This window comes from Pollachius pollachius, assembly GCF_949987615.1.
Source record: "Pollachius pollachius genome assembly, chromosome: 10".
Classification (NCBI taxonomy): Eukaryota; Metazoa; Chordata; class Actinopteri; order Gadiformes; family Gadidae; genus Pollachius; species Pollachius pollachius.
Window position 1 is genome coordinate 9925030 of NC_136943.1, and position 10644 is coordinate 9935673.

The window sequence follows — 10644 nt, forward strand, 5'->3', positions numbered from 1 at the left end:
ATATTATATATATATATATATATATAGTCCTAATAATAAAGGCATGTAACTTACAACATTTTCATCTGACCTCCTTTTGTCCACCAGCGACCTCAGGTGGTAGATACAGAGGTCCATGTATTTTATTTGAACAGTCTATTGTTTGAACCCTTTGAAGACAGCATGCCGTAAGGCAGCAAGAAAGTCAGGTATGTTGGCCAAATGCAAATGCATTGATTAGGCGATAAGAGACCGAAACCACGTATATCACATTCAAATAGCATCGCCCACACTTCAATAAACCCCTTTTACATCTGCAACAATGCATCGCAACTCCAACAAGAAAACAACAAGAAAAAATAAAGAAAAAAACGTAGCATTCTCCAATCGATGGCAAAGAAATCCTCCTGTAGTTTTTTTGTTAGTACACTAGTCCACGCCCAGACCCCTATCTCGAACAAGTTTGACTCTTTTTAACCTGTAGATGGCATTACATTGCCCCCCTGACTCCAAACCACGCATCTGCTTCCAATACGTAGGGGCTGCTGGTACATCACATCTGCTCCGAGTAGCCTGCTGTTCACGCCTGAAGAAAAACGGAATCGTATCAGCACTGAAGATGTGCATAACCAGAGGAGCAAGTGATAGGACTAAACCTATACGTCGAAACTAAGTAAAAGCAATACCACGGGAACTTCTTCGTGGGTGAAAAATAAGAAAGATGTACCCATGGCGGTTATGGATCGCCATGATTATGGGCTCACTATGGTACTTTTCAGAGTACGGTCAAATAGCGACTCAGTTCGTGTTGTGTGTCCTGTGTTGTTACCTCTCTCCCCCGCCGACATTGAGAAACATGGGCCAGGAGAGCGGCACACAAACAGACGAAACAGCCCAGGAAGACGATCATCGGGTAATGTACATTTTCGCACACAAAGATTAACTCTTGCGATGATCTGTACCTGCGAGAATATGCATTGTCAACCATGAGGAAATGTTGTATCATTATAAAATACAAAGGAGCCTGTTTAGCTCGATTAGGTGCCCAAGAATTGAGTTGAACATTGCGGCATTGTGCCGCAAGATGCACCAAGTCCATTAACCCAATGCACTAGGGCTACCCTTGATTTATCTATCGTTTATTGTGGGTAAAGTGACTTCGGACGTTCTGACAACTCTTAAAAGTCTTTCAAAGGTTGGTATGCAGCCAAAGCCCTCGGTGAATTTGCTTTATGTCAACAACGGATACCATTATATTGTTCACATGATGGCCTAATTGTTTTTTTTAACTTAACATGTTTCCATTGTTTCTTTAAGGGAAACGTAGCTGGTGCAACATGTTTTGGTTTCGATATCAATGATGGAGGGAATAGCCCACAGGTTAATCAACAGGAGGACCTTTCGTTTGAGCTGCAATATCCCAACGTCAAAAGGTCGCTGAGGCAAGGTAGGACTTGCCTTTACAGCCGGAATTTAACACTGTAATGTAAATGTACTTTGGCGTCTTTTTCCTTCAGAGTTCCGTAACATGAGTTTGAAGGAAAGCATTCGAATGTCCAATAGAGCTCATATAGCCAGACAGTTTCCATTGTGTTATCAACCAAACGGTGTGTGTACAGATGACAGTGTTACCTTGCCTAAAGCATTAGGCTCTGGAGAGCTCATGTTACAAGGTGGAAGTGAAAGCTTTGCGGGAGTAATTATAGAACACTTTTAAATGCTGTGAAAGCAAGCCAACAGTTGATCTGTCTATTGCTACACAAATGCGTTGAGTTCAGAAGCAAAGGAGGCTAGTTGGTCGCTTTTGGCTTTTGAATCTTCATTTTGGTATTGATTTTCCTGGTTGTTTACTTTTGGCTTTTAAGTTACACACAGAATAAGTGCATATCAAAACCAAATCAATATCTAGAGAATATATACATGACTGTACTTAAATAATTGTGTGTGTGTGCGTGCGCGTGTGTGTTTGCGTACGCATGTTTGTGTGTTTGCATACGTGTGTGTTTTGTTTGGTTGCATTATGCATGTTTGTGTGGTCATGTCTCTTCGTGTGCCTGTGTGTTTTGTATGTGTTCCCCCCCCTCCCCAACCCAGTGTTCGAGTGTGCTTACAGACAGTTAATCCTCCCCTGGTACTGCGTCCCAGAGCCCCCTGAGTGCCAGCCCCTTCATCAGGCTCTGGGCAGGGGGTTTGACCTGGTGGTGGACCGGGTCATCAGCAGAGCCCGGGACTTTGACCTGTGCGAAGCTGTGGTGGGCTCCGTCCGGATCCTGACCCAGCACTTCCATAATGCGAAGCAGGCGGAAAGGTGAAGTTCTTATTCCTGTTTCTACTTCTATGGAATCCCCTACAAGTTCTAAATAGTCGTACGCACAAGGTATCATGTCATCTAGAGTGGTTTGCTGTGTGGTCTGTTATGGCAGATTTTATGTCACCGGTGAATCATCAGACATTCTTTGTTTCCTTGGCGTGCGTCTTTTAACCTGAGGTGTTTTATGGGATGACTTACGACTGGAATTTCACCTGCGTCATCAAAACAGTGCTGCAACCATTAGAAAATCAAACTCAAAGATTCTCTCTTCTACACAGAAGAACATTCACACAAGCCGATTGCCTGGCCCATCGGCCAGGCAACTTTGCTAGGCCTGCCTGGTCTATGCTCATCCTACAGTTTTGGTTGAAAACCACACCACTGTGTTTCTACTCCCTAGTGTAGTATACTATTGTGTGTAAAGACCTGACTCAGAACTATTAATGTTTACACAAATTCAACATTGTACGTTTCCCTTGTCAACGATCAATTTAAATCAAAGTGTATTTTGTTGGTGTACGTTTAAAATCGGTTAATTACAAACTCTGCGTCTCGTCACAGGGATCCCCTGTTCGGCTCCAGAGCAGAGGAAATGGCTGTCCTGCGGGTGTTCGCCGAGGCCCTGGTCCGTAATCTGTTCCCTGAGTCTCTGTGTGGGCTGGATGTGAATCGCTGTGCCCTTAATGAGATTGTGGCCTTAAAGGGTGAGCAAGTGGAACATGCGCATGCACACAAATTACTTATTCTATATGAGAATACATTCATAATAACCCTTTATCACTTCAAGTAGCAGGATAGGGGGCGGCGTTGTAATCCCTCATGGTCTGTTTCAGTCCAAAAGCAGGATTGGCATTACGTCTTTTGTTGTTGATAACATGGTGTCATTATTTCTATTCAGAACGAATTCCCATTTAGCTATTTTCATTGCTCAGTTAGTGTTTTGAATAGGCCTTTGCATGGCCCCTCGGGACATGTGTTTTCTTCTGCATGCGGCAACCTGTTAGACAGCACACACACACACACACACACACACACACACACACACACACACACACACACACACACACACACACACACACACACACACACACACACACACAGTGTCAAGTAAAATTTGACAGTTTCACAGTTGCTCTGGATTCCACCATGTAAACATGAGGGAATGTCTGGCATTTAATGGCAGTGCCTTAATAAATTCCCTATATAAAGATGGAATTTATATATTTTCTGTCTTCCAGGTTTGGAGCTGCTGGTGGCGTGGCTGTCGAACCCGGACCACCTGAACCAGATGGTGGTCGGTCAGCTCGTCAAAGCCTCTCCCAAAAGCTCTGTGGAGGAGCTGCGGGGGTCCGACTGTGACAGGACCTCCTCCCCCTCCCAGGGAGAGGAGGAGGAGGAGGAGGAGGAGGAGGAGAGCGAGGGCTCTGAGGAAGAAGAGAGCAGTGAAGTGTGAGCATTTGTCTGGTCTTAACACGCTTGTTTTGGGTTAGATTGAAGTGCCGCATTGTGATGCATTTTCCCATCTTGTTCTGGCGGGCGTTTGTAGGTCATGTGAGAACTCGGAAAACTCCTCAAGCCATAAGGAAAAGATGAAACTGAGATGTATGAGTCTGCAAGTATATCTTCTGCATTTAAAATACTTTGGGGAAATCTCTGTCCTACCTCAACGTCAACCACATTTGGTCCCATTTCCTCAATGGATCAAAACGGATGTAGTGTTCTCACTGAAACAACCTCAAGTATCGTCTTTTTTGTGAACAGCAGATAGACGTGCCTAGACTTCCACTGTCGACTTTCATGTGACATTAGTGTGACGGTTTAAATAATTGTGGATGGATGTTGTTAGCAAAAAACAGCAGGGTGGTTGCAGTGTGCTTTTGGACACATTGTGTGTGTGTGTGTGTGTACAACACTGAAAGAAGGAGTCTGCCATTCATTCAGACTGACAGTAGTTGTTTGCAGCAGAACATTTTGTTATTTCAGGCAGTAAGACCATAGTCACACCATCCGTATCCTTGAGCTGTTTCAAGTCGATATTAAAGTGTTGGACAACTGTGCTCAAAAAGCCTAGACTTGGTTTTAAATCAGTAGAATTTGTGTTCTGTTTCCTCACCTAAACAACACTTGACAGCAAGGCATTTGGGATAACCTTTGCTCATATCTTATCCTACAACAGGAAATAAATTGTGCTTACTCACAAAAAGCATGTGTGCTGTACTGCAACAAAAATGACAGTCTCATCATTTACTAAATAAATAATCGTATGGATAAGCATAAAGTAGAACGTCATAACCATCGTCCTAATTGTATTCACTTCCAGGTTTATCTCCTGCCAATAAATGACTAATTGTCTTTTAAACCATTGAATACCCCCAGCCAAAAAGCTCAAAGAAGGATGGGTCAAGTTTGTGGACAAGGTGAAATACAAGAGACAAAAGAAGAAGGCGAAGAAGAAGATGAAGAAGATTGAGCAGGAGCTCATCTTCAGAGCAATGACTAACCAGGGCCCGCCGACTCTGGAGGAGAAAGGCTGTAGCAGAGTGGCTTCCAATCGCAGCCACCCAGACTCTGATCCGGTGAGATCCCTGCACACAGTAAACATGCTCACAACAAATGTCTTGATGGAAAGATACGGAGATAGAAACCTTGACCGGTTTGTTGGCTCTCTTTTACCAGGTGCGGGGCGATCTTCAGAACTACCTGGCCAGCGTCCAAGAGGACATGATGGAATTCAAGCTGTCGTACGAGATGTGGCGCATTGGCCACTGGACTGTGAGCATCCCCAATGTGAGTGGTAAATCTCTTTGGTGTGGTGCACATGACCCAACTGCTGGTTTACTGCAAGTTGCAGCTCTGTAAAATAAAGTCCTTGTTAAAGTTTTGTTAATGGTTAAACACCTATTTTGTGTGTCTGTATGCGGGGTGAATAGAATAATCTTTATTGATGTGTCCTCACCGCACATTTAAGATAGCATAAGTGCAGTGTGCCATAAAAGGTAGAACATGTGATAGAGATACACCCTATCACACATCCAGAGGTCCTGAGGACCAGTCCAAAGGAGTTGTGATACACTGTTGAAGACATTTTCATAGAAACAAGCAAAATAAATCCTATGGCAGAAAGTGTTCTATCAAACAATAATTGTATGATTCACACCATTATAAATACTAGTGCAGTATTGGTTCAAAAGGTGTCGGTTTGTAACGGGCCGATTGCTTGGCCTTGGTAATTTATTGCTGCTTCCAGCTTACTCGAAAATAGCTCATCCAAAGAACTCAACACTTGATACTGCGCTTCACTGGGTCCTTAGCAATAAAACCACCAAGGGTGAAGTAAAACAGATGCACAAGTCGAGAAATCCAAAGACAGAAATACATATATACATACAGAGACTCTTTCCATTTAAGGTAGCTTAAGCACCCATAAAATATCTAAAAATGTGAGTATTTGGCGGCCAGCCTTGGTGATGGCTGATTTTAGTATAAAGACATGCAAAATGTTTTTCATTAACATTGTTCACAGCCTGGTTCGCAATGTGGTAGAAAGCTCAGAGCATTAATCGTGTGTGTGTGTGTGTGTGTGTGTGTGTGTGTGTGTTAGGTGGACGGGGAAGAAGGAGAGCTGTTCTTCACTCTCCACCTGGAAGAGAGGGACAGCCCAGAGAACCTCAGCTGGGACATAAGGAAGACTTACCTGCAGGTCATATATTTCCGCAACAGATGGCAGGTTAGGATCACGTTCGTGGACACATCATTTAAATTCTGAAGACTCATTTACATTTATGTTTTGCAGATGTGATCACAGATGCTCCGTTAATTACAGCTACATACTGCATTATGCTGAATATATGTTTTCCAATGAAGAAAGTCCCGTTTCAGTTAATGTATTCAGGCATGTATGTTTACGCCCGCAATCAATTATAAACAGATTGGTGCAATTAAAATCTATAGTCTTTGTATGGACATGCGTTGCTTGTGTAGAGAAACACCATGACTTTCTGTCTCTGTGCTCATTTATTCCAGTAGAACCACAAGACTCTAGAAAACAAGACTTGTTTCATAACTTTTACGTCATTTGGGCATATACCACAATGTCAAATTGGATTCACATGTTGTGTTGTGTTGATTTGCCGGCACTTTCAAATCTGAAACCATAGTGGGACCATTGCTCTCACAACTTATCATAGCCTCTCTCTCATTTACTTTTTGTCAGGATGCCCCCAGACTCCCCTCCATCACGAATCTGGAACCAAACTCCCAGCAGGAGGCCAGTGCTGAGCTCCGAGAGGAAGTCAGAGTTTCCGTGGAGCTCTTCCTACAGGTACCACTCACCCATTAGACACAATCCACGCATACATGCCGCATTCAAAGTGGCAATGTGCCCTGTGGTATTTGGTATTTGCGAATGTTTGTTTTTTTTTGCTTCAAGGAACTGGTCTCTGATGAGCTGATAGGCCACACCCAGCCAGTGTTTCAGTTCCTGTGCCCCCTGGACAAGCTGCTGAATGAGGAGGAAAATGGTGGGGGGGTGTGGGGTCTTCTGAGTGGTCTGGCCTACCTTTTGACTCCTGGACAAGAGGAGGAGGAGGAAGAGGAGGTAACTCACCCTTGTTGTTTGGAAAAATTCAGAGTCACGAGTCTCCTCCTAGAATGTTAGAATTCCTAAATCCAGAGGAACGGCTCAAAATGCAATGTTAATGTGGCTGAGTGACTTTAGCCTCAATTTGAGATGGAGCTAAAAATGAAAAATGATGGTGCTAATCTCTCCACACAGCTCGTGGGGAACACAAACGCTTGTACACAGTGGAGCACACAAACGCTTGTAAAATCCTATAGAATGATGCTTGCTTAGAGAGTGATACTTGCAAAAAAACAAGCAAAACCTGTCTGCCTTGAAATTCGTGCCAAGAATGGAAAAGGTACACGTTATCATTCGTAACACAGTAGCTTGGTCAAATCAAAACCCTGCATTCTTGACATTACGCCACACAAGGTCTTTAGCGACGTTGCATAATCAGTTCCATTGCTCCCGGGAATGTGAAGATTCATGCTCAAATGGTAATTGCTGCATATTATTTATAAACATTGATTGATGTCATGGAGGAATTGTGTGTTTTGAAGTGAGAGGGCGTACGTGTATTTGCATATTTATTCATACATGTTAGAAAAAGTAATTTGCATGGAATTATAATCGTCAACAGTCTCGATTTGCGTCAACAACAGTACGTCAATCCAAAAGATATGATTGACATACTATTGCTTAGTAACAGCTTGATTTAAAATGTGTGTACATTCAATGTAAGAGCATATACACGTTTTTTAACTGTAACATGCTGAAGACTAAGATGCTGAAGAAAATTTAAGGATGAGTACATTAAGATATCTTAAAATAAATTAAAGGCAATATTTTACCTCTTTATTCAAGAACCTTGGAAATATCTCTTATGTCTTTAACAATACCACAGTACCGCCATCATTTGTGACAATGAATGTGTGTGAGTGTTTTAATGCCATCAACTCACAAACAAATCATTGTTTCTTTACAGCAGAATCGCCTAATTGTAGATGCAAAGGTGTGGTGCTCCCCGGAACCAGAAACCACCACGCTGAATGCAGAATCTCCCAGTGAAGGATCCGGAAAGAAGATCAAGGGCATGACCTATGACATCGTCCGGGCTGTTGGCGACCCTGAACACCATCCTCCTGCGACAGCATTTGAGGAAAATTCAGAGAACAGCGGTTCAGACTCTGTTCCGCATAACGACACTGACCCAAACAATGCAGACAGAGGGGAAGGCGGCTCTATCCCTCTGACTTCCCAGCTGAAAAACATCATAAAGGGAGTGTCTCTGACCAGGTCGCTAGAATCTCTTTTGTCCCCAAGAGAGGCCGACGATGAAGTCCAGATGGTCGAACTATCTCAACGATCGCGACACAATGTCGCCCTGCCAGAGGACAGTGAAGTCCTCCTAATGTGGAGACATGCGCACGCTAAGTCTACTAAGAAAGTGGGGCTGCCTTTAAGACTGTCTGGCGGACTCCTCCGGCCCAAAGGAAAGGAGGAGAGTGCTCTGACCAGGGAAGACATTCCCCAGGGTCAGAGAGCCCAGGTCTGCAGGGAGAACCTGGAAGCCACCAAAGCCATTTTTGATCTGTTGAAGGAAATCACGGGTTTGTTCGGATTGTTTTTTTTTTTAAAGGTCAAATCTTGATTGATGCGTGTGCAATTTTCCATTTTCAATGAGCTTGAAAAGTCATTTTCTGAATTATTTCCTTCTTACGAATGCCAATTTTTTTTTAATCTTATCTTGCAGGCAACTCGATACTCTTAAACATATTTGATGCCATTTTGATGCCTGTCATGCCGATCCTTAAGAAGTGAGGGTCTTTCACACTTTATACTTTCACATTCTAACTTGTAGAGTGTGTGTTTGTAGACTGAAGTATCGCTTTCAATTCATGCTTTGTCTCCCTCGTAGAAAAGTGAACACCTTTTTGACCAAGATGAACCCAACAGAATTGCAAATGGCGTCTTACATAGACAACTTGCGTAACAAGCAGTGGCCAGCAGGTGCGGCCACACACCCAACAACTCCACGTACAGCCGAGGAAAAACAGGAAACCAAAGAGAGAGCACATCAACTCATCAATGCTAAATGTAAGCCGCCCTTCTCTTTGTGTGAAGACACAACAACCAATGTGGCTTTTTGGCGCTAGTTTCATGATATACGACCAACAAGTGTTTCCTGTGTTTTGTTCTTGACCCAGTTTCCAGCTATCTCATTTTGAAGAAGACTGATGTGGAGAATGTTTTTAGACTTTTCCAGGACAGCGAGGAGAACAAGAAGTTGGTGTATGTGAGTATCTGAAGCTGACTCATTTGAGTGATGTTACTGCCTTCATCCTAGCCGAGCCTTGTTCATCACTTTGATTTGTTGTGCCCTTCTGTTTGAAGAAACAAACATACACGTGAGGATAATGTAGAAATCTCAACTGCTTTCTTGCCTGTATTTTTCTGACAGATGCTCCTTTCATTTTTGCTGAAAGAGTTTTTACCACATGAGGACGCCCTGAATGTGAGCGCCATTTATCTGCAGAAAGTAAACCACAGCAACAACAGCAGCCGCATCAACTGAATTGTGAAGTATACAGTTGTTGTTTTTTTCCTCAGGTACCATTTTAGACTACCTCTAGGTTGGACTTTTTAGAACAATCTAGTATTTATTAAAAGGCCATTCACTGCAATTACTTTTGTGGCTTGATTATATGGTTTAATTATTTTATTCTTCTACTTGACCTCATATGCCTTTAAAATATCAGAGAATTGTGATTACAATACTATTATTTATTTTTTAAATATTGATTTGTGTCCTTCACTCGCCATTTCCAAAATGGCGAGTGAATAATAATCAATATTATTTTAATTTAGAAATTAAATGCCTTATACATGTTGAATTTCTTTTGTTAAATCAACGTTGGTCCTTGAAACCGATCTGTATGGATTTCACTCGGGAGTTTGGGCCCCCTTGGGACCCCTTAACAAAAATACAATCTCACTGAAAATATTGAAGCACTCGAAAGGGGAGACTGTTAATGAATTGGGTCACTTTGTTTTGTGTTGCATCGGTTCCAGATTTCATAATGCTCAATAATCGTACAATATCTGACATTCCTTTTTAACCATTTTAATTTAAAAAATGATGTCCGATATTGAAATAAACAATTGAGTTATACTCAAACCTTTGTCAGGTATGCTTTGTGTTTATTTATTAGATGATAGGAAAATTTAAATTCTACGTTGATATTATGTAAATTATTTGCTTGTGCCAGCAACCTTGCTCCTCTATTACATAGAGGGAGAATAGAGCATCAAAGATGTTTCATCCAAGGTAAACCTAATTATATCATAAGGGAGACCCTCTTAATAAATTGGTATAGGTAATGTTATAGTCAGCCCTTTCTTTGTGTTTGTGTGTGTGAGTTTGTGTATGTGTGAAGGAGAATAAATGGGTTTATCCTTCTTAATAACTTAAAATGTAGCATAACATATCGAGACCAAGTTACAGAAGGAATATGAGGTGTAACAGTATAGACAATGAGTCTGTTTTACCTTGTTTGACAGAAGTCTATGAATTTGCTATTATTCATGACCATTTGATCAACAAAAAGATGAGTTAAGCGAAAGTAAATTAAACCCCATTAAAAAAACTCTTAAATAACTTTTAAATGTAGCATAACATATCCAGACGAAGTTACAGAAGGAATGTGAGGTGTAAAAAACAGAATTGAATGTGAAGAAAACGTCATGCGCTTCAACCAGTCCTATGGTTCACTTGCTGGTGTGGTGTATCCAC

General features: G+C 42.0%; 1 protein-coding gene across 3 annotated transcripts; it reads left to right on the top strand.

Annotated features, from left to right (window-relative positions):
* The first annotated feature begins 481 nt into the window (after nucleotides 1–481).
* LOC307082058 (uncharacterized protein) lies at nucleotides 482–10040 on the top strand. Of its 3 annotated transcripts, none has more exons than XM_079745479.1 (16): nucleotides 482–892; nucleotides 1297–1426; nucleotides 2074–2287; nucleotides 2852–2994; nucleotides 3529–3739; nucleotides 3837–3892; nucleotides 4667–4866; nucleotides 4967–5077; nucleotides 5892–6017; nucleotides 6504–6611; nucleotides 6720–6887; nucleotides 7837–8461; nucleotides 8605–8668; nucleotides 8770–8948; nucleotides 9059–9147; nucleotides 9313–10040. In XM_079745479.1, the coding sequence occupies exons 1-16, from the start codon at nucleotides 701–703 to the stop codon at nucleotides 9424–9426; spliced, it is 2730 nt and encodes a 909-aa protein (XP_079601605.1). In that variant the 5' UTR covers nucleotides 482–700; the 3' UTR covers nucleotides 9427–10040. The 3 variants fall into 3 exon arrangements, 2 of the variants coding, with proteins under 2 accessions (XP_079601605.1, XP_079601606.1); XM_079745480.1 differs by having other exon boundaries at nucleotides 7840–8461; XR_013812191.1 differs by lacking the exons at nucleotides 8605–8668; nucleotides 8770–8948; nucleotides 9059–9147; nucleotides 9313–10040 and adding an exon at nucleotides 7065–7209 and having other exon boundaries at nucleotides 7837–7942.
* Nucleotides 10041–10644: the final 604 nt, after the last annotated feature.

What these genes read in the sequence shown, in the direction of transcription:
- LOC307082058 (XM_079745479.1), top strand. Translation starts at nt 701, where the DNA reads ATGTACCCATGGCGGTTATGGATCGCCATGATTATGGGCTCACTATGG. An exon ending in TCTGTTGAAGGAAATCACGG is followed by an intron (nt 8,462 to 8,604) that starts GTTTGTTCGGAT and finishes CTTATCTTGCAG; the next exon opens with GCAACTCGATACTCTTAAAC. An exon ending in AGAACAAGAAGTTGGTGTAT is followed by an intron (nt 9,148 to 9,312) that starts GTGAGTATCTGA and finishes TTTTTCTGACAG; the next exon opens with ATGCTCCTTTCATTTTTGCT.